Source organism: Ranitomeya variabilis, chromosome 6, assembly GCF_051348905.1.
Source record: "Ranitomeya variabilis isolate aRanVar5 chromosome 6, aRanVar5.hap1, whole genome shotgun sequence".
NCBI lineage: Eukaryota > Metazoa > Chordata > Amphibia > Anura > Dendrobatidae > Ranitomeya > Ranitomeya variabilis.
In genome coordinates this window covers 584,854,103-584,877,697 of record NC_135237.1, presented here as the reverse complement: position 1 = coordinate 584,877,697, position 23,595 = coordinate 584,854,103, and the positions used below count along the sequence as shown (strand labels likewise).

Below are 23,595 nucleotides of genomic sequence, written 5' to 3'. Positions count from 1 at the left end.
TAAACACATGCTAAAAAGGAAGAAAGAAATGTTTATCAAATGGAAAGAGGGAGGCATATCTAAAGAATATAATGCTGTCTGCAGAACCTGCAGGGCACAAATCAGATTAGCTAAAGCTGACAATGAATTAAGGCTTGCAAGAGACATCAAAAGCAATAATAAAGGATTTTGGGGATATGTCAAAAGTAAAAGAAAAGTCAAAGATGCTATAGGATTTTTACAGGATGAAAATAATGAAATGGTAAGAAAGGATGTTGAGAAGGCCGAACTTTTAAATTCCTATTTTGCATCTATTTTCTCTCTAAAAGAAAATGTAACATCAACTGATTTTCACTGTCCTATTAAGGGAATAGAAGAATCCAGGATACCTATAAACAGAAAGACAGTGAGGAAACACTTAGCTAACATAAATGAATTCAAGTCTCCGAGTCCAGATGAATTACATCCCAGAGTACTGAAGGAGATAGCAGAAGAAATTTTTTAACCACTCTCCATAATCTTTGAAAATTCTTGGAGAACAGAAGTCCCAGAAGACAGGAGAAGAGCAAATGTTGTTCCTATCTTCAAAAAGGGGAAGAAGGTTGACCCAGGGAATTATAGGCCTTTGAGTCTGATGTTTATACCAGGAAAGATCTTGAACAAATTATTAAACATTATGTATAAGTACCTGGATAAGAATGAAGTGATTAAACAGAGTCAGCAAGGGTTTGTAACCAATAGGTCATGTCAGACTAACTTAATTTCCTTCTATGACAGAATCACTGACTGGGTGGATCAGGGAAATGCTGTAGATATAGTATATCTTGACTTCAGCAAAGCATTTGACAAAGTATCTCACACAATCCTTATTGAAAAAATGACTAAGTATGGAATGGACAAGGCAACTGTTAGGTGGATTCATAAATGGCTTAGTGATCGAACAAAAATGAGTGGTCGTAAATGGCTGCACATCCAGTTGGAAGAATGTCTTGAGTTGGGTACCACTGGGCTCTGTCCTGGACCCTGTACTGTTCAACATCTTTATCAATGATTTAGATGAAGGAATTGAGGGTAAACTGTTTAAATTTGCTGATGACACAAAGCTAGGAGGGATAGCTAATACTAGAGAAGAGAGAGGGTTCAAAATATATAAATAAACTGGAGCAGTGGGCAGCAACTAACAGAATGATTTTTAACAGGGAAAAATGCAAAGTACTACATCTGGGCAATAAAAATGAAAAAAGCATATACAGAATGGGAGGAATAGGGCTAAGCAACAGCACATGTGAAAAAGACTTGGGTATACTAATAGATCATAGACTGAACATGAGTCAACAGTGTGATGCAGCAGCAGCAAGGGCAAATACAATTCTGGGATGTGTTAACAGAAGCATACAGTCTAGATCACGTGAAGTCATTATTGCCCTCTACTCCTCTTTGGTCAGACCTCATCTGGAATACTGTGTCCAGTTTTGGGCACCACATTTAAAAAAAAAGACATCAACAAACTAGAGAAAGTTCAGAGAAAAGCGACCAGAATGGTGACCGGTCTGCAAACCATGTCCTCTGAGGAACGGTTACAGGATTTGGGAATGTTTAGCTTGCAAAAAAGAAGACTGAGAGGAGACTTTATAGCTGTGTACAAATATCTCAAGGGCTGTCACAGTGTAAAGGGATCATCTTTATTCTCATTTGCACAAGGAAAGACTAGGAGCAATGGGATGAAACTGAATGGGAGGAGACACAGATTAGATAAAAAACTTTTTGACAGTTAGGGTGATCAATGAGTGGAACAGGCGGCCACGAGAGGTGGTGAGTTCTCCTTCAATGGAAGTCTTCAAAGAGGCTGGACAGACATCTGTCTGGGATCATTTAGTGAATCCTGCTTTGAGCAGGGGGTTGGACCAGATGACCCAGGAGGTCCCTTCCAACTCTAACATTCTATGATTCTCACATGTAAAGCGACATTAAATAAATGTCGCTATAATAATAATAAATAATACCTACTGTGAAGTATGGGGGTGGCAACATCATGCTTTGGGGCTGTTTCTCTGCAAAGGGACCAGGACGACTGCTCCGTGTACATGAAAAACTGAATGGGGCCGTGTATTGTGAGATGTTGAGTGCAAACCTCCTTCCATCAGCAAGGGCATTGAAGAGTAAACGTGGATGGCTCTTTCAGCATGATAATGATCCCAAGTACACCGCCAGGGCAACAAAGGAGTGGCTTAGTAAGAAGCATATGAAGGTCCTGGAGTGATCTAGCCAGTCTTCAGATCTCAACCTCATAGAAAACCTTTGGAGGGAGTTGAAAGTCCGTGTTGCCCAGCGACGGGCCCAAAACATCACTGCTCTAGAGGAGATCTGCATGGAGGAGTGGGCCAACATACCAACAACAGTGTGTGCCAACCTTGTGGAGACTTACAGAAAACGTTTGACTTCTGTCATTGCCAACAAAAGAAATATAATAAAATATTGAGATGAACTTTTTTTTCATGACCAAATACTTATTTTCTACCATATTTTGAAAAATAAATCTTGCCAAATCAGACAAGGTGACTTTCTGGATTTGTTTTCTCAGTGCTGACTCTCATAGTTGTGGTCTACCTATGATGTCAATTACAGGCCTCTCTCATCTTTTTAAGTGGGAGAACTTGCACAATTCTTGGCTGACTAAATACTTTTTTCCACACTGTATATACATGTTGTTTAACAATTTGTTGAAAGATCTTTTCTGGTATAGAAAATAAGGGTCACTGGCCTATAGTTCCCTGGGTCCACCTTCTTCCCCCTTTTTTTAAGATATGGACAACATTTGCTCATTCAGTCTTCTAGGATTTCTCCTGTTCTCAAAGAATTTTCAAAGATTATGGAGAGTGGTTCAATAATTTCCTCTGCTATCTCCATCTGGAACTAGAGGCTTGAATTAATTTGTGTTAGCTAAATATTCCCTCATCATCTCTCTGTTTATAGCTAGTGTGGATTATTTTATTCCTTCAATATCACAATGAAGATCAGGAAGTTAAAATTTTAAATCTTTCCACAATCATCTTTTACCACTTCACCATTTTCATCGTGTAAAAATCCCTTTAGCATCTTTGACTTTTCTTTTACTTTTGACATATCCCCTAAATCCTTGTTTATTGCTTTTGACGTCTCTTGCAAGCCTTAATTCATTGTCAGATTTAGATAATCTGATTCTTGCCCTGCAGGTTCTGCAGACAGCATTATCTTCTTCTTTAGATATGCCTCCCTCTTTCCATTTGATAAACATTTCTTTCTTCCTTTTTAGCATGTGTTTAAATTCTGTTTTCATCCATCCTGGTTTCCTTAAATGTTACCTATTCTTCCCTCTTTTCGGAATTGTTAATGAATGTGCTTTGAGAATCTCATTTTTCAAAATTTCCCATCCTTCCTGGACATTTTTGTCCTTAAGGATATCCAGCTATTGGATTCCTCCTATCCTCTTTCTGAGTCCCTTAAAATCTGCCTTTCCGAAATCCAACTTTGAAGTCTGAGTCCTCGCTGGTCTTCCTCCTCTAGTTATCTAAAGTTCTATGATAGCATAATCACTGCCTCCTATGGTCCCAGACACTCTTACCTCCTCATCTTCTCCCCGTTTATAAGGATTAGATCCAAGGTAGCAGATCCCCTGGTTTTCTCCACTACTTCTGGAAGATAAAGTTGTCAGCAAGAGAGGTTAACAATTTGCTGGACCTGCTACTTTTGTCTGAGAGAGATCCCCAACAAATGTCTGGATAGTTGAAATCTCCCATGATCACTACGTCATACTTTTTTGAGAACTTGACCATCTGATGCATAAAGAGTTCATCCATATCTTCAGCTTTTCCAGGTGGCCTATAGTAATAATATTTTTATTATTCTGATTTTTTTGTCTTTGTTCTTCCTTTACACTTCTAATAGCAGAGTTCTCAATAGTATTTGTCAGGTGCATGACTTTTTCTGGCCTTTTGCTTCCCTTCGCACAACGTTCTAGTTTAAAGCTCTCCTGATGAGTGTAGCAAGGCGACTTCCAAATATGTGTTTTCCAGATGGTGCTGGCTATCAATGTGGTAAGACATGTATTGGTTAGAAATGTTATATCTCTATGACTTCGGGTATATGTTGAGAAGGTGAAGGTGATTCCAGGAGGGCTACCCTCTAGGATATAGTAAAGGGTGCAATATACACTAAGAGAATGCGTTTAAGAAAATGGTATAAAGAACACTCACATAAAGAAGGACAGTCTCATGCATGCAACATGCAATATACAGGTCCTTCTCAAAAAATTAGCATATAGTGTTAAATTTCATTATTTACCATAATGTAATGATTACAATTAAACTTTCATATATTATAGATTCATTATCCACCAACTGAAATTTGTCAGGTCTTTTATTGTTTTAATACTGATGATTTTGGCCTACAACTCCTGATAACCCAAAAAACCTGTCTCAATAAATTAGCATATCAAGAAAAGGTCCTCTAAACGACCTATTACCCTAATCTTCTGAATCAACTAATTAACTCTAAACACATGCAAAAGATACCTGAGGCTTTTAAAAACTCCCTGCCTGGTTCATTACTCAAAACCCCCATCATGGGTAAGACTAGCGACCTGACAGATGTCAAGAAGGCCATCATTGACACCCTCAAGCAAGAGGGTAAGACCCAGAAAGAAATTTCTCAACAAATAGGCTGTTCCCAGAGTGCTGTATCAAGGCACCTCAATGGTAAGTCTGTTGGAAGGAAACAATATGGCAGAAAACGCTGTACAACGAGAAGAGGTGACCGGACCCTGAGGAAGATTGTGGAGAAGGACCGATTCCAGACCTTGGGGAACCTGAGGAAGCAGTGGACTGAGTCTGGAATGGTGCCGCATTCCCCAGGTAAAGCCACTTTTGAACCATAAACAGCGGCAGAAGCGCCTGACCTGGGCTACAGAGAAGCAGCACTGGACTGTTGCTAAGTGGTCCCAAGTACTTTTTTCTGATGAAAGCAAATTTTGCATGTCATTCGGAAATCAAGGTGCCAGAGTCTGGAGGAAGACTGGGGAGAAGGAAATGCCAAAATGCCTGAAGTCCAGTGTCAAGTACCCACAGTCAGTGATGGTGTGGGGTGCCATGTCAGCTGCTGGTGTTGGTCCACTGTGTTTCATCAAGGGCAGGGTCAATGCAGCTAGCTATCAGGAGATTTTGGAGCACTTCATGCTTCCATCGGCTGAAATGCTTTATGGAGATGAAGATTTCATTTTTCAGCACGACCTGGCACCTGCTCACAGTGCCAAAACCACTGGTAAATGGTTTACTGACCATGGTATTACTGTGCTCAATTGGCCTGCCAACTCTCCTGACCTGAACCCCATAGAGAATCTGTGGGATATTGTGAAGAGAAAGTTGAGAGACGCAAGACCCAACACTCTGGATGAGCTTAAGGCCGCTATTGAAGCATCCTGGGCCTCCATAACATCTCAGCAGTGTCACAGGCTGATTGCCTCCATGCCACGCCGCATTGAAGCAGTCATTTCTGCCAAAGGATTCCCGACCAAGTATTGAGTGCATAACTGAACATTATTATTTGATGGTTTTTTTGTTTGGTATTAAAAAACACTTATTTGATTGGACGGGTGAAATATGCTAATTTATTGAGACAGGTTTTTTGGGTTATCAGGAGTTGTAGGCCAAAATCATCAGTATTAAAACAATAAAAGACCTGACAAATTTCAGTTGGTGGATAATGAATCTATAATATATGAAAGTTTAATTGTAATCATTACATTATGGTAAATAATGAAATTTAACACTATATGCTAATTTTTTGAGAAGGACCTGTATATATATATATATATATATATACAGTGGGGCAAAAAAGTATTTAGTCAGTCAGCAATAGTGCAAGTTCCACCACTTAAAAAGATGAGAGGCGTCTGTAATTTACATCATAGGTAGACCTCAACTATGGGAGACAAACTGAGAAAAAAAAATCCAGAAAATCACATTGTCTGTTTTTTTATCATTTTATTTGCATTTTATGGTGGAAAATAAGTATTTGGTCAGAAACAAAATTTCATCTCAATACTTTGTAATATATCCTTTGTTGGCAATGACAGAGGTCAAACGTTTTCTGTAAGTCTTCACAAGGTTGCCACACACTGTTGTTGGTATGTTGGCCCATTCCTCCATGCAGATCTCCTCTAGAGCAGTGATGTTTTTGGCTTTTCGCTTGGCAACACGGACTTTCAACTCCCTCCAAAGGTTTTCTATAGGGTTGAGATCTGGAGACTGGCTAGGCCACTCCAGGACCTTGAAATGCTTCTTATGAAGCCACTCCTTCGTTGCCCTGGCGGTGTGCTTTGGATCATTGTCATGTTGAAAGACCCAGCCACGTTTCAACTTCAATGCCCTTGCTGATGGAAGGAGGTTTGCACTCAAAATCTCACGATACATGGCCCCATTCATTCTTTCATGTACCCGGATCAGTCGTCCTGGCCCCTTTGCAGAGAAACAGCCCCAAAGCATGATGTTTCCACCACCATGCTTTACAGTAGGTATGGTGTTTGATGGATGCAACTCAGTATTCTTTTTCCTCCAAACACGACAAGTTGTGTTTCTACCAAACAGTTCCAGTTTGGTTTCATCAGACCATAGGACATTCTCCCAAAACTCCTCTGGATCATCCAAATGCTCTCTAGCAAACTTCAGACGGGCCCGGACATGTACTGGCTTAAGCAGTGGGACACGTCTGGCACTGCAGGATCTGAGTCCATGGTGGCGTAGTGTGTTACTTATGGTAGGCCTTGTTACATTGGTCCCAGCTCTCTGCAGTTCATTCACTAGGTCCCCCCGCGTGGTTCTGGGATATTTGCTCACCGTTCTTGTGATCATTCTGACCCCACGGGGTGGGATTTTGCGTGGAGCCCCAGATCGAGGGAGATTATCAGTGGTCTTGTATGTCTTCCATTTTCTAATTATTGCTCCCACTGTTGATTTCTTCACTCCAAGCTGGTTGGCTATTGCAGATTCAGTCTTCCCAGCCTGGTGCAGGGCTACAATTTTGTTTCTGGTGTCCTTTGACAGCTCTTTGGTCTTCACCATAGTGGAGTTTGGAGTCAGACTGTTTGAGGGTGTGCACAGGTGTCTTTTTAGACTGATAACAAGTTTAAACAGGTGCCATTACTACAGGTAATGAGTGGAGGAAAGAGGAGACTCTTAAAGAAGAAGTTACAGGTCTGTGAGAGCCAGAAATCTTGATTGTTTGTTTCTGACCAAATACTTATTTTCCACCATAAAATGCAAATAAAATGATAAAAAAACAGACAATGTGATTTTCTGGATTTTTTTTTCTCAGTTTGTCTCCCATAGTTGAGGTCTACCTATGATGTAAATTACAGACGCCTCTCATCTTTTTAAGTGGTGGAACTTGCACTATTGCTGACTGACTAAATACTTTTTTGCCCCACTGTAAATAATCAATAAGAAAGTGCAAGGTAGATATTATCCACAAGACATCAAAAAATATCTACAGATGTATAATGCACATTCCCAAGATAATTAATTCTAGTTTGCAAAAAACAATGAACAGAACACCAAAGAGTTAGACGAATGTATATGTCAATACCTAGCAGAAGTACAGTGTGAGCAGACCTGATGATTGAAAATACCTTGGTCTCAAAAGTTAAAGGGAAGGTACCGCGTTTGTAGAGAATTAATAAATCACTGTAATGTAGCATAACATGCTGCTATAACCAAGTGTTAAATGCATGTGAAACAGATTTCGTGTGTTATATGAGTTTAAAGAAGGCACTGGGGGCTGACCTCTTGGTTTGACAGCAGTTCACGACACTATCAGTGTCATTTTACGGCACCCCATGGACATAGGAGATAATAGACCGGCGCTCACCCTATCTCTAACATTGTAGCTGCTTTAGCAGTGAGCTGGGCACGCCTCTGTGGGCTGCACAATTCACTGCTGTAGGTGTGACTAGCCGCCATTTTACTATAGCCCAGTGCTCTCTGCCGAGCTCCACTTACTCTCTATTGTAGGAGAGAAGCACTCACTGGAACCGGAGGATGGGCAGTGCGGGTGATTTACCTCCGTGCTCCTCTGTACTCCAGGCACTGCACGTCCTGGGCAGACATCCCCTGCTCTCACACGCTGCCCTGTGTCCTCCTGCTCTGTCTCCGCCTCCTCACACAGACCCTGTGATCTCTGGTGAGCTGCACTCACAGCCTGCCTCTCTCTCAGCCATACAATGTATCTCTCCCCTCCCTCCACATTGCCTGGCCATTCACTGCAGACCTGGATCTCCTTCTTATCTTACTGAGGGATGAGTCACAGACAGCTCTGCTCAGATAATGCTGCTCCATACATACACACCCCATGTCTTCACTCTTCCTCCAGTCCACCATGCTGCTGAGCCCACTGTGTTCTGCTCTTCTGTAAACTCTGTAGCTGTGTTTCTGATGCAGTAACTGCTGGTGACAGCAGATCACAGGGCAGTCACACACAAAATGGCGCTGCCCTGTGATGCTGCTCTTCATTCTGCCCCAGGGATATTAGACCACCCAAAAGGGGAGGGAAATGCTGATGTCAGCAGTTACTGCCCCAATTTTCCAGCTAACAGTAAAGCTGGTAAGTCTCACTATAGCTGCTTGAGGTCTAAAACGGAAAATGCTCCCCCTAGTGGTCAATATATATATTTGTAAGAAAATATATAATAATTTTTATATAGAAATGTTTGCAAACAGTGCAAACATTGCATTAATACATTTTATTTACTATTTTAAGCTTAATTTCACAAAAAAACAAACTACAAAAAAACTGGTGGCACCTTCCCTTTAAAGCCTGATAAATCCTTGTGAGGAAATACAACATAAAGACCAAGTTCCTCATCTTTAGATGGTACTGCTCCTACTGGGTTATACGCTCCCGATATCAGGTTTCTAGCTTAGGCATAGCGTTTTGGCATTGCCATATTGCAATGACCACTGTCCCTTCAGCTTGTGGATACTTGCTATTGTGTCTTGCACATCCCTTATCTATATGTTTGTCCCTTAGATGAGGTGTCGTTTATTAGGGACTCTGTGGACTGTAATATGGTCCCCATCTAGGTCATTTCCTGGGACTGCCGATGGGCGAGCGGTAGAGCCGATAGTTGCCTCTACATTTTGGGCGTCTACCCCCGCATTTAGAGTGGCACCCTTTCAAGTGTGAGGTTATACCACCTCCCTGCTCTCTGTCCCTCTTTATCCATTGACTAGATGATGCCACATCATCCCAGTGGTGACAGCTGATCAGCAGGAGCGATCCAGGTAGCCAGGTTCCCTCTGCAGCTTATTTGGTAAGCGATATAGCTTGCCGAATAAGGAGGGAGACGACAAATTCGCTCATCTCTATACATGAGTCAACGATGTGATGGAAAAAAAGGCAAACACAGTTCTGGGAAGTATTACCAGAAGCATATAGTCGAGATCATGTGAAGTCATGATCCCCTTTACTCCTCTTTGGTCAGACCTCATCTGGAATCCTGTGTGCAGTTCTGGGCACCACATTATTACAAATATTTTGGGCAAGTTCAGAGAACAACTACCAGGATGATGAGTGGAATGATAACCAAGTCCTACGAGGAACGGTCAAAGGATCTGGGAATGTTTAGCTTGCACAAAAAGGCTAAGGGGAGACTTAATAGCTGTCTACAGACATCTGAAGGGCTGTCACAGTGTAGAAGGATCATCTTTATTCTTATTTGCTCATGGAAACACGAGAAGCAATGGGATGAAACTAAATGGGAGGAGGCACAGAGTGGTTATTAGAAAAAACTTTTGGACAGTAAGGGTGATCAGTGAGTGGAGCAGGCGGCCACGAGAGGTGGCGAGTTCTCCTTCAACATTAGTTTTCAAATAGAGGCTGGACAGACATCTGTCTGGGATGGTTTAGTAAATCCTACATTGAGCAGGGGGTTGGGCACGATGACCATAGCGGTGCCTTCCAACTCTAGCATTTTATGATTCTATCAAGGTCCATAGCATGGCGCTTGTGGATGAAAAGGGAGAGTGGGAGCATTCTGGTCCTGATGCTGCAGAGAATAAAAGTCTTCAAACATTTCCTGTTCTTAGAAATTAACTTTCAATGAATGTAAAGCTGTATTGTGATTATTAGTGCCATCTACCTGATAATTCTCTGAGACATTGTCCTCTTGAAAGTCATTGGAATACAGAAGGCATCTGTTTTCTGGACTTCTGCTATTGGATACATCTGTGGAAGACAGAAACAGACTTAATACATGACCCTCATATAACTACATACCCATACCAGACAGTGGCTACATGACCCCTCTACATCTACAGTGGATATAAAAGGTCGACATGCTCCTGGTCAAATGCCAAGCTTTCATCATGCAAATAAAATCCTACTAGAAAAATCATTTCAGAATTTGAATCAATACTTTGGTGCAGTCCCCTGTGAATTTCTGACATTCGTCAGTCTTTTTTGGTCAGGGTTAGGGTTAGCACGGCACACATAGAATTGGAAATCTTTGCCAGTTCCTCCTTGCAGTAGCTCCACATCTGTCAGATTGTGGCAGCATCTCCTGTGATCAGCAACCCCTTCAGGTCACCACAGATTTAAACAGTTCAGAAATCCCTCCCCCTTAACTAAAGCCCCAATTCTAGCTGCCGAAAATCAGCCCCAAAGCACAATAATGCCCCCACCATTCTTCACTGTGGGTATGGTAATCTTCTGGAGATGCGTGGAGTTGCTTTTACGCCAAACATACATTTTGGAATTATAAACCAAACCGCATACCCAACTTAGGATCTCAATAATACAAATACAATAAAATAATCAAATAAAAATGCCTTTATTAAAATATTAATTGGCGAACAGTAGCGCTAATACAATGTGCCCGTACTTGGAAAGAATAAAATTACAAAATTACAGCAGGACTGATAATAATATAAAGAATATATATGCTATTATAAACAGTTCTAAGAACAAATGGCAGGCCATAAAAAAGTACATTATATATATGGGGGTGCGCTGTACTTGGATCGGTGGGCCCTTAAAGGTACATACTATCTTTCATTGCATTTTTGCCTTCGGTGTGTGTTCCAGTATATATATATATTTGTAACACTGGTGGGTTCATGCCTTGGTTCTTTGGCATTACTCTGCATGGTTTTGCTTTAACCCTTGCTACTCTCCCCCTAACGTGCAGGGATTCTGTAGTCTGTTACCTGTATGGATGTAGCTCAGTTCTCTGTGCCGCTGCGTAGCTGTACATGTGCTGTGATGTCTTTGCCCTGCTGCATTACCACCCACATGTGCGGTCCCTGGCTGCCGCTGTGGAAGCTATCCGTGGGTTGCAAGGTCCTCTGCAGCTGGTGCATGACTTCCACGTGTGTTCAGGCTAGCAGTCACTGCCAGGTGCCCTGAGCCTCAGTTCCTGTGCTGTACTGGTTTTGTGCTTAGGGTGCGCGCGGCCACACCTTCCCTGCTTTTATCAGGGTTTCTGTGTGCACTTGTGTTTCTTCCTCATCCTATTGCTGAGGGGCAGCTCCTATATAAACTCTCTCTTTGCTGTTGGGCATGGCCAGAACATTGTGTTTCTGAGTCTAGCCTTGTGTGTGAGGTATCCAGCTCCTGTTATGTCTGCAGCAGTGGCGTAGGAAGGGGGGTGCGGGGGGGGCGGGCCGCCCCGGGCGGCACAATGCCGGGGGCGGCTCCGACCCAGAGAGGAGGAGGAGGAGGAAGAAAAAAAAAATTGAGACGCGGGCCCTTTAAATCTTCGGGCGGCGCCGCCGCCGCCGCCACAACCAGGGCCGCCATACCAGCGTTGGCATTGGGCCTCCCTTTAATACTCACCTCTCCTGGTTCCTTTGGCAGCTGCAGCGTCTTCAGCGCCCTCTGACTCTGCGACGTCTCAGGGCAGAGGGTGCGATGACGTCATCACTGCGCGCTCAGCCTCTCTGTCCTGAGCGTTGCAGAGCCGGAGAGACGCTGAGTGCACGGGACCTGTGCTGGGAACGGGAGAGGTGAGGATTTTACTTTTTTTTTTTTTTTTCTTTATGTCTGACTCAGACAGACTGGGGGCAATATGCTGGAGACAGACTGGGGGCAATATGCTGGAGACAGACTGGGGGCAATATGCTGGAGACAGACTGGGGGCAATATGCTGGAGACAGACTGGGGGCAATATGCTGGAGACAGACTGGGGGCAATATGCTGGAGACAGACTGGGGGCAATATGCTGGAGACAGACTGGGGGCAATATGCTGGAGACAGACTGGGGGCAATATGCTGGAGACAGACTGGGGGCAATATGCTGGAGACAGACTGGGGGCAATATGCTGGAGACAGACTGGGGGCAATATGCTGGAGACAGACTGGGGGCAATATGCTGGAGACAGACTGGGGGCAATATGCTGGAGACAGACTGGGGGCAATATGCTGGAGACAGACTGGGGGCAGATTGCTGGAGACAGACTGGGGGCAATATGCTGGAGACAGACTGGGGGCAATATGCTGGAGACAGACTGGGGGCAATATGCTGGAGACAGACTGGGGGCAATATGCTGGAGACAGACTGGGGGCAATATGCTGGAGACAGACTGGGGGCAATATGCTGGAGACAGACTGGGGGCAATATGCTGGAGACAGACTGGGGGCAATATGCTGGAGACAGACTGGGGGCAATATGCTGGAGACAGACTGGGGGCAATATGCTGGAGACAGACTGGGGGCAATATGCTGGAGACAGACTGGGGGCAATATGCTGGAGACAGACTGGGGGCAATATGCTGGAGACAGACTGGGGGCAGATTGCTGGAGACAGACTGGGGGCAATATGCTGGAGACAGACTGGGGGCAATATGCTGGAGACAGACTGGGGGCAGCAGATTGCTGGAGACAGACTGGGGGCAATATGCTGGAGACAGACTGGGGGCAATATGCTGGAGACAGACTGGGGGCAGATTGCTGGAGACAGACTGGGGGCAGATTGCTGGAGACAGACTGGGGGCAGATTGCTGGAGACAGACTGGGGGCAGATTGCTGGAGACAGACTGGGGGCAGATTGCTGGAGACAGACTGGGGGCAGATTGCTGGAGACAGACTGGGGGCAGATTGCTGGAGACAGACTGGGGGCAGATTGCTGGAGACAGACTGGGGGCAGATTGCTGGAGACACACTGGGGGCAGATTGCTGGAGACACACTGGGGGCAGATTGCTGGAGACACACTGGGGGCAGATTGCTGGAGACACACTGGGGGCAGATTGCTGGAGACACACTGGGGGCAGATTGCTTGAGACACACTGGGGCAGATTGCTGGAGACACACTGGGGGCAGATTGCTGGAGACACACTGGGGGCAGATTGCTGGAGACACACTGGGGGCAGATTGCTGGAGACACACTGGGGGCAGATTGCTTGAGACACACTGGGGGCAGATTGCTGGAGACACACTGGGGGCAGATTGCTGGAGACACACTGGGGGCAGATTGCTGGACACACTGGGGCAGATTGCTGGACACACTGGGGGCAATGCTGGACACACTGGGAGCAATGCTGGACACTGGGGCAGATTGCTGGACACACTGGGGGCAATGCTGGACACACTGGGGCAGATTGCTGGACACACTGGGGGCAATGCTGGACACTGGGGGCAATGCTGGACACTGGGGCAGATTGCTGGACACACTGGGGGCAATGCTGGACACTGGGGCAGATTGCTGGACACACTGGAGGCAATGCTGGACACTGGGGGAATGCTAGACACTGGGGCAGATTGCTAGACACACTGGGGGCAATGCTGGACACTGGGGCAGATTGCTGGACACACTGTGGGCAATGCTGGACACACTGGGGGCAATGCTGGACACTGGGGCAGATTGCTGGACACACTGGGGCAATGCTGGACACTGCGCCCGTGTGGCCGCCTGGCTTGTGAATCCCAGCCCCGAACTCTGCATAATGCATAACACACTGCGGGGCTGGGATTACCAAGGTGGGTGGCCGCACAGGCGCAGTCTGCAAGCCTGGCTGTGACGTCAGACGGCCAGAGCTCTCTGCGCCTGCACCAAACAGCGATACACAACGCAGGCACCGGATTTCATGGGTAAACAGCGCTGAGGGGGCGGTGCCCGGCGTTGAGTGACGGCAATGGGGGGGGGGGGGCGCCAAACTCGGAAACAGCCCCGGGCGGCAAAAGCTCTAGCTACGCCAGTGGTCTGCAGTCTGTTCTGGGAGAGTGGATACCTGTCTTCCGCCTGTTCTGGGGGCAGAGTACCCAGATCCGTTTGGGTCTCGTTTTTCCACTTATCCTGCAGGCTGCATATCCAGTACCTGATCCTGTCTGAACTGTGTCCTCTGTGTTATGTTCCTGATGTCCTTTTGTGTTGGCCACCCCGTACCCAGTGACTGTGAACTTCCTGGGCTCTTCTTTTAACCCCTTAAGCCCCAAGGGTGGTTTGCATGGTAATGACCGGTACCATTCTGACTACTGTTGTTAGAATCTGTTTAGTTTGTGACTATCCGCCATTTTCTTGTGGAGTTCTGGCTGCTGGTGTTTTTCCTCTGGTGCTGGGTTTGTCTTGGGTCAGGTGTTTGTATCACTCTTTATGAACCAGCACCTGCCTCCCAGTCCTTGCTGGACAACAGTGTGAATCTGCTTGAGCTCTAGCTCGGTGCTTTGTCTTCTGTGTGTTATTTCAGCCTAGTCATAGTGCAGGGTCAGTTTTCCCTCTTCTACCTTAGTCCTGTGTTGCAGATCCGTGACAGTTTGTCCAGCCAGAAAGAATAAAAAAACACCTCCAGGATTTCTGTAATATGAACAGCGTTCAAGATCTTGCTCAGCGTCTGCAAGGATTAACGTTGGAAGTTGCCAGCTCACAGCAGCACGTGAGTAATTGCCCTGGAATCCGCTCTGAAGAACCTAAGGTGGGTTTGCCTGAATGTTTTTCTGGTAACCGGCAGGAATTTTTTTCATTTAAAAATGCATGTTTACTATATTTTCAGCTGAGTCTCAGGTCTTCAGGGGCTGAATTACAGCGTGTGGGGATTATTATGTCGTTATTGCGAGGTGAGCCCCAAGTTTGGGCATTTTCATTGCGTCCGGATGACCCTTGTTTGATGTCAGAAGCTTTTTTTCTACTATGGGGGTGTTATATGATGATCCTGATGAGGTCACTAGAGCCGAGGCAGAACTCAGGCGGCTGAAACAGGGTTCTGGCGACGCTGAGAGATATTGTACCCAGTTCAGACGATGGTCTGCAGAGGTCAGATGGAATGATCCAGCACTCAAGAGTCAGTTTTTAGCAGGTTTGAATGACAGGGTTAAAGATTTGCTCATTGCATATCCTGCACATGCTGCGCTTGAGGCTGCTATGCAATTAGCTATCCGGATTGATAGAAGATTGAGAGGCAGACAGAATGAGGAGAAGGTTTCAATTTTGCTGGAGAGCCCCGTTGACTGTGGGGAGCCCCGTTGACTGTGGGGAGCCGATGCAACTTGGGGCGATGTCCTCTCGTTCTCTCGTTCCCAGGAAAGGCAGAGAAGATTCTCTGAGGGGCTATGCTTTTATTGTGGTAAGGCTAACCATTTTATTAAGCAATGTGAAGGACGCATAAACAAGGAAAAGAGGAAAAAAAAGGTAAATCAGAATAACCCTCCCTTTCGCATTGCATTTTTTTACGGTCGGCAGGAGTTTCTTTTTCTGGTAGTTCTGCCTGTCGTGGTCAGTCGATTGATTTTCAAGTGATGGTGGACTGTGGTTCTGCATTTAATTTGATTGATCAACAGTTTCTAGAAAAGTATAAGATTGATTCTGTACCTTTATCATGCCCTTTTCCTGTAGTGGAGATTGGTAACACTCCTCTAGAGCATGGGTGCATTTCTCGAAAGGGCACCGGGATTCCACTCACTGTGAATATGGAACACCAGGAATCTTTAGATTTGTTTGTACTTGATAAATTGCCTTTTCCAGTTGTCCTGGGGTTACCCTGGTTAAAAATGCACAATCCTGTACTGGACTGGTCATCAAGTACGATAAGATCCTGGGGTCAGGAGTGTTATGGGAAATGTTGTGATATACACATTGCTGCTGTTGTGAAAAATGAGCTACCTGAAGCCATTCAGGAATTCTGGAAAGTATTTTCAGAAGTGGAGTCACAAGCTCTACCACCTCATAGAGATTATGATTGCGCTATTGAGCTCATCCCGGGTGCTACTCTCCCTAAGAGTCGTTTATTTAATCTGACGATTCCCGAGAGGGAGGCCTTATAGGAATACCTGCAGACTAGTCTTGCTGCAGGTCATATAAGACCCTCTAAGTCCCCTGTGGCGGTGGGGTTCTTGGTTAAAAAAAAAAAAAAAAGATGGGGGGTCTTAGGCCGTGTCTGGATTTCAGAGAGATTAATAAGATCACTGTGCGCAATCCTTACCCCTTGCCGCTAATTCCGGATTTGTTTAACCAATTAGTTGGAGCCAAGTAGTTCTCTAAGATCGATCTCCGTGGGGCATATAATTTGCTGCAGGTTAAAGAAGGCGATGAATGGAAGACAGCCTTTAATACCCAGGAAGATCATTTTGAGTGTCTAGTTATGCCTTTCAGCCTTCCAAATGCTCCGGCGTTCTTTCAAAATTTCATTAGCGTCATCCTGAGGCCGTTGATCGGTAGGAGTGTGATTGTTTATTTGGATGATATTTTGATCTATTCGCCAGATCTGGAGTCGCATTGGCAGAGAGTCCATGAGGTTCTGCAGATTCTGAGAGAAAACACACTCTTTGCTAAACTGGAGAAATGCGAGTTTGCGGTACAGAAAATTTGTTTTTTGGGGTACTTTGTTTCCAGTGATGGTTTTGAGATGGACCCGGTGAAGGTTCAGGCGGTATTGGAGTGGCCTAGACCTGAATGCTTGAAGTCAATTCAGAGATTTTTGGGGTTTGCTAATTATTATAGAAAATTCATAAAGAATTTTTCGGTTATCGCAAAACCCCTTACTGATCTTACTAAGAAGGGTTCCAATACTGTCCAATGGTCCCCTGAGCCTGTTAAGGCGTTTGAGCATCTCAAGGAGAGGTTTAGCTCTGCTCCTGTTTTGATCCAGACAGATGAGACTAAGCCCTTTCTGGTAGAGATGGACCCCTCATCAGTAGGAGTGGGGGCTGTTCTGTCCCAGGAGAGAGAGGATGGGGTGCATCCCTGTGCTTTCTTTTCTAAAACATTTTCAGAGGCGGAGCACAACTACGATGTTGGGAACCAAGAATTGCTGGCTATTAAGCTTGCGTTTGAGCATTGGCGACATTTTTTTGGAGGGCGCTAGACATCCTATACTGTCTTTACTGATCATAAGAACCTGATCTGTCTGGATGCTGCTAAACGTTTGAATGCCCGTCAAGCTAGGTGGGCGTTATGGACTGGTGATTTAGGAGCGACATGCGACTAGCTCTGAGCAGGTGGTAACTATACAGACCGCAGTTCCTGATCTTAACACAACACTAGCAGTAGCCGTGGGATGTTCCTGTCACTCCCTGGACACCTCGTCACAGCCGGAGAACTAGCTACCCCTAAAGGTAGAAACAGGAAAGCTATCTTGCCTCAGAGAAAATTCCCAAAGGATAGGACAGCCCCCCACAAATAATGACTGTGAGAGAAGGAAATGACATACGTAGTATGAAACAAGATTTAGCAAAGGAGGCCACTTCTAGCTAGATAGATAGTACAGGAAAGAACACTGTGCAGTCAGTAATAAAAACTAGAAAAAGTCCACCGCAGAGATATGCAAAAATCTCCGCACCTGACTAAAGGTGTGGAGGGCAAAATCTGCTGCCCAGAGCTTCCAGCTTAGCTGAATAGATCCATACTGATAAGCTGGACAAATGAGCAAAACATAGAATGTGCTGAACAATAAAGTCCACAACAAGTGGACTGCAAAAGGACAAGCAAGGACTTATCTTTGCAGAACTGGTCAGAGTGTCAGGGAAATCCAAAAGAGCAGTGACTCCAAGCAGGAACAATTGACAACTGGCATTGATTGAGGGATAAGGCCAGACTAAAATAGCCGAGCCAGAAAGACGATCAGTGGAAGCAGCTGCTGATGCTAAATCCAAGAAGCAGCTATACCACTCAAAACCACAGGAGGGAGCCCAAGAGCGGAATTCACAACAGGTGGGCATTGTTTTTTGCCCGGTTCCATTTCTCTGTGACATATATCCCTGGGACAAAAAATGTTAAAGCTGATGCTTTGTCTCGAACTTTCTCCCCAGAGGTTAATACTGAAAAGGAAGAATCTATTCTGCAGAGAGGGGTGGTGGTGGCAGCATTAGGTTCTGAGTTGGAAAATAGCATTCTTAAAGCCCAGGATGCGGCACCAACTAACACTCCGTATGGGAAATTATTTGTGCATAAAGCACTGAGGAGAGCTTTCCTTACGGAATGTCACGAGTCTTGTTTGGCCGGTCATCCAGGGATTGCCGAAACAAGAAAGTCAATCAGTTGGAGTTTCTGGTGGCCGGGGTGGCTAAGAGAAATTGTGAAGTGGGTGCGTCAGTGTACTGTGTGCGCTAGGTCTACAGCTTCTCATGCTCCTGCGGCAGGGTTGCTTTGCCCGTTAGAGGTTCCTAGTTCTCCATGGACGCATCTTGCAATGGATTCTATCACCGACCTGCCGGTCTCTGAGGGTTTTCCTGTTATCTGGGTTGTTGTGGACCGATTTAGTAAGATGTGTCATCTGGTCCCGTTCAATAAAATTACCCTGCGCTAAGACACTTGCCAGGGCATTTGTGAAAGAGATTGTCAGACTCCATGGTGTTCCCAGGGACATTGTCTCCGATAGGGGACCACAGTTTGTGAGATTGGAGTTAGTTGGAGTGATTTCTAATTTTTAGATTAGAAGTTAGATTGGAGTTAGTCAGGAGGAAACTTCAGAGGTAGCCAGTGAAAGTGGTCTGAAGTTGGAAATAAGATGTTTTCTGGCCTGGATAACAGTGGTGCAAGTTTCCTCCTGACTAATTCCAATCTCACACTGACTGAGCTTATGGACTTGGGGTTTGTTGCATCAGTGCGGGGTAACTCCTCGCCCTACTCAACACTTGACCACCTAGATCATGGAATAAAGTCTGATGAATCCCCAATTTTTCGAAAACCTGATGTAACACCTCTGACAAGTGGAGGAGATAAGCCATGGCTGAGTGCAGAGGAAAGTGGACCGGCTGTTACAAGATCGCCACTGAATCCTGAAGGTCCAGTCTTTGAACAGTCGTCCATAATATCTGAAACCATTAACCAATTTAATAACTCAATTGTAGGGGTCTTTTATGGAGATAAAGTGTCTACGCCATATAAGGAAGATGACAGCTTGGAGACCACTGACCCTCTAGCAATAGATATTAGCATCTCAAAACTACAAGATACGGAAGTACTTCTTAATTCTATTAGACAACAGAAACCAGCTTCACCTATGTGGGAGATCTCTGAAATAAACTCTGCACTGGAAGAGCGCACGCCTTCTTTAGAGGTCTCAGACTTGAGGTTCCCACATGACTCTGAACTGCTACCTACCCAGCCATCTGCTTCTGCACCTTGTGCTCAGTGGACAGGTGTCAAGCACAAAGAGATGGGGCACTCTTTACTTCAACCTTTCCGCTACCAGCGTCGATTGAGTGCCTCAGAGATTCCAATTACAATTCTTGCTCACCCAGTCTGCTCTTCTCGTATGCCTGCTTTGTCTCCTGAGAAGCTGGGAAAATAGCAGCTTGCAGTAGCGGGGTACCCTATGCTCATGGCAATTTCTTCAAGACTTCTATGGCCTTATTACATTTTAATAATGGCTTGACACAAACTTTTTTTTTTGTTTAATGATTAGTAACACTGTATATATGGTTGTAAAAAAAATATTTATATAGTAAAATAGTCAAATCTACGATAACCACAAACAGGGACCATAATGGACCTGACTCCAACACTGATGTAAAAAGTAGAAGAGTGAAAATCTTACTGACTGCACTGTATACGATAGAGAGTGGATGGACCGGCTGTTCCAATAGGGTCACACATCGCGCCTCATACCTGCTGATTAGGGTTGAGCGAAACGGGTCGATCATTTTCAAAAGTCGCCGACTTTTGGCTAAGTCGGCGTCTCATGAAACCCGATCCGACCCCTGTGCTTGTCGGCCATGCGGTACGCGACTTTCGCGCCAAAGTCGCGTTTCAATGACGCGAAAAGCGCCATTTCTCAGCCAATGAAGGTGAACGCAGAGTGTGGGCAGCGTGATGACATAGATCCTGGTCCCCACCATCTTAGAGAAGGGCATTGCAGTGATTGGCTTGCTGTCTGCGGCGTCACAGGGGCTATAAAGGGGCGTTCCCGCCGACCGCCATCTTACTGCTGCTGATCTGAGCTTAGGGACAGGTTGCTGCCGCTTCGTCAGAAGCAGGGAGAGCGTTAGGCAGGGTCCACTAACCACCAAACCGCTTGTGCTGCAGCGATTTCCACTGTCCAACACCACCTTCGGTGTGCAGGAACAGTGGAAGCTATTTTTTTTTTTTTTTCCCCTCAGCGCTGTAGCTCATTGGGCTGCCCTAGAAGGCTCCGTGATAGCTGTATTGCTGTGTGTACGCCACTGTGGAAACCAACTGCTTTTTTCAAAGCACATATCCTCTTGTTCCTTCCTTTCTGCACAGCTATCTTTTTTGTTTGTCCACACTTTTTATTTAATTTGTGCATCAGTCCACTCCTATTGCTGCCTGCCATACCTGGCTTACATTACTGCAGGGAGATAGTAATTGTAGGACAGTTTTTTTTTTTTTTTGTTTTTTTTTTGTGGGAGATTAAGATTGGCATTTCTGCTACAGTGCCATCCCTGTGTGTGCCATCTCTCACTGAGTGGGCCATAGAAAGCCTATTTATTTTTTCCGTGATTTGTGTTCTAAAATCTACCTCAACACAAAAACACTACATCAATCAGTGGGAGAAAAATATTGGCCTCAGTCAGGGCTTGTGTGCCACTGCTGTGTGTGCTATCTCTCATTCAGTGGGCTATAGCAAGCCTATTTTTTTTTTTTTTTTTTTTTTTTAATATTATTTGGTTTCAAAAGTCTCCCTGAAAAAAAAAAAAAACCTAAAAAAACAGTGGGAGAGTAATATTGCCCTTTCAGCTTGTGTGCCAGTCTTGACTCCTGGGTGTGCCACCTCTCTCCCTCTCATTCAGTGGGCCATAGAAAGCCTATTTATTTTTTTTTTTAAATATTATTGGGTTTCTAAAGTCTCCCTGAAAAAAACAAAAAATACATAAAAAAACAGTGGGAGAGTAATATTGCCCTTTCAGCTTGTGTGCCAGTCTTGACTCCTGGGTGTGCCACCTCTCTCCCTTTCATTCAGTGGGCCATAGAAAGCCTATTTTTTTTTTTTTAATATTATTTGGTTTCTAATTCTCCCTGAAAAAAAAAAAAAAACCTAAAAAAACAGTGGGAGAGTAATATTGCCCTTTCAGCTTGTGTGCCAGTCTTGACTCCTGGGTGTGCCACCTCTCTCCCTCTCATTCAGTGGGCCATAGAAAGCCTATTTATTTTTTTTTTTAAATATTATTGGGTTTCTAAAGTCTCCCTGAAAAAACAAAAAATACATAAAAAAACAGTGGGAGAGTAATATTGCCCTTTCAGCTTGTGTGCCAGTCTTGACTCCTGGGTGTGCCACCTCTCTCCCTTTCATTCAGTGGGCCATAGAAAGCCTATTTTTTTTTTTTTTAATATTATTTGGTTTCTAATTCTCCCTGAAAAAAAAAAAAAAACCTAAAAAAACAGTGGGAGAGTAATATTGCCCTTTCAGCTTGTGTGCCAGTCTTGACTCCTGGGTGTGCCACCTCTCTCCCTTTCATTCAGTGGGCCATAGAAAGCCTTTTTTTTTTTTGGTTTTTTTAATATTATTTGGTTTCTAAAGTCTCCCTGAAAAAAACAAAAAAAACATAAAAAACAGTGGGAGAGTAATATTGCCCTTTCAGCTTGTGCGCCAGTCTTGACTCCTGGTTGTGCCACCTCTCTCTCTCTAATTGTGGGCCATAGAAAGCCTTTTTTTTTTTTTTTTTAATATTATTTGGTTTCTAAAGTCTCCCTGAGAAAAAAAAATAAATAAATTAGGTGGGAGATTAATATTGACATTAGTGCTTGAGTGACAGTCCTGCGTGTGTGTCATCTCTGTGATTTTGTGCCACAGAAAACAGAGTGTGTAACATTGTGCCTGATTTTCCTTGTGGTCTCACCAACCTGTTAAGGGATATTGAAATCATACTGAAGTTATAGCTCACCGTGTAAGTTGTTTGATAGCAACAAATAAAGTTACTTTGGTTAAGATTTTAAAACAATGAGGAAGTCTGGTGCAAGAGGTCGTCGTGGGCGTTCATTGTCAGCTGGTAATGATGGTAGTGGTAGTGGAGCATCAGGTGGTCGTGGGGATAAAAATATTCCACCTAAGTCTGGAGCTGTGGAGCCAGTTTCGTCGTCAGGCTACACAAGGCCTCGAACGCTCTCTTTTCTGGGAGTAGGAAAACCGCTTTTAAAGGCGGAGCAGCAACAGCAAGTTTTGGCTTACATTGCAGACTCAGCCTCTAGCTCTTTTGCCTCCTCTTCCGAAACTGGTAAATGTAAAAGCAGCGCGTCGCTTGTGGATGTTCACGGTCAGGGACAAGTCGCTTCCTTGTCCTCCTCAGCAAAAACTACAACAAGAGAGAAGGATGCAGCAGGCGACACAACGGGTCACTCCATGGAGCTCTTTACACATACCGTCCCTGGCTTAGAAAGTGAAACATTTAACAGGCCATGCCCATTACAAGTATATTCTGACATGGAGTGCACTGATGCACAGCCACAGCCAGAGTACTATGCTGCTCCTTTGACTCAGACCACCACATTGCCCTCTCAGGGTACAGATCCACAATCAGACCCTGATGAGACTATGTTGCCCCGCCACGAACGCTATACCACCGACCGACACAGTGACACAGACGAAGTTGCACACGAGCTCGAAGAGGAGGTAATAGATGACCCAGTTATTGACCCCGATTGGCAGCCATTGGGGGAACAGGGTGCAGGCGGCAGTAGTTCAGAAGCGGAGGTGGAGGAGGGGCCGCAGCAGGCATCAACATCGCAACAGGTTCCATCTGCCGGGCCCGTATCTGGACCAAAACGCGTGTCAAAGCCAAAACCTGTTGGAGCACAGCGTTGCCATCCGGTTAAAGCTCAGTCTGCAATCCCTGAAAAGGGATCAGAGTCTAGGAAGAGTGCAGTCTGGCATTTTTTTAAACAACATCCAACTGATCAGCGCAAAGTCATCTGTCAAAAATGTTCAACTAGCTTAAGCAGAGGTCAGAATCTGAAAAGTCTAAATACTAGTTGCATGCATAGACACTTAACCACCATGCATTCTCAAGCCTGGACTAACTACCAAACGTCCCTCAAGGTTGTAGCACCCTCGGCCAATGAAGCTAGTCAGCAACGCAACATCCCTTCCGTCACTGTAAGGCCACCATTTTCCGCACCACCGGCAGTATCTGTGCAGGTTTCTTTGCCAGCCAAAAGCAGTCAGGGTCAGGGAATCACCAGTTTTGTAGGAGGAAATATTGCATGT

General features: G+C 44.9%; 2 protein-coding genes across 12 annotated transcripts in view; one reads left to right on the top strand and one right to left on the bottom strand.

The window, feature by feature from the left end:
• The window catches only part of LOC143783200 (uncharacterized), a 128,163-nt gene that overhangs the window by 55,850 nt on the left and 48,718 nt on the right, over positions 1-23,595 (bottom strand). For 6 of the 11 annotated variants that reach the window (XR_013217119.1, XM_077271612.1, XM_077271614.1 and 3 more), the window contains one exon: positions 10,148-10,236. Coding sequence is in view for 4 of the 11 variants with exons in the window: in XM_077271612.1 (XP_077127727.1) it covers positions 10,148-10,236 (89 nt within the window). In the remaining 7 variants the exon portion in view is untranslated. Of the gene's footprint in view, positions 1-10,147; positions 10,237-11,213; positions 11,384-19,971; positions 20,016-23,595 lie in introns of those variants that run through there. The other 5 variants (XM_077271616.1, XM_077271620.1, XM_077271621.1 and 2 more) reach the window with 4 other exon arrangements.
• LOC143783202 (uncharacterized) lies at positions 18,904-19,959 on the top strand. The gene has a single exon (XM_077271622.1). It carries the CDS (start codon positions 18,940-18,942, stop codon positions 19,723-19,725), a length of 786 nt encoding a protein of 261 aa, XP_077127737.1. The 5' UTR covers positions 18,904-18,939; the 3' UTR covers positions 19,726-19,959.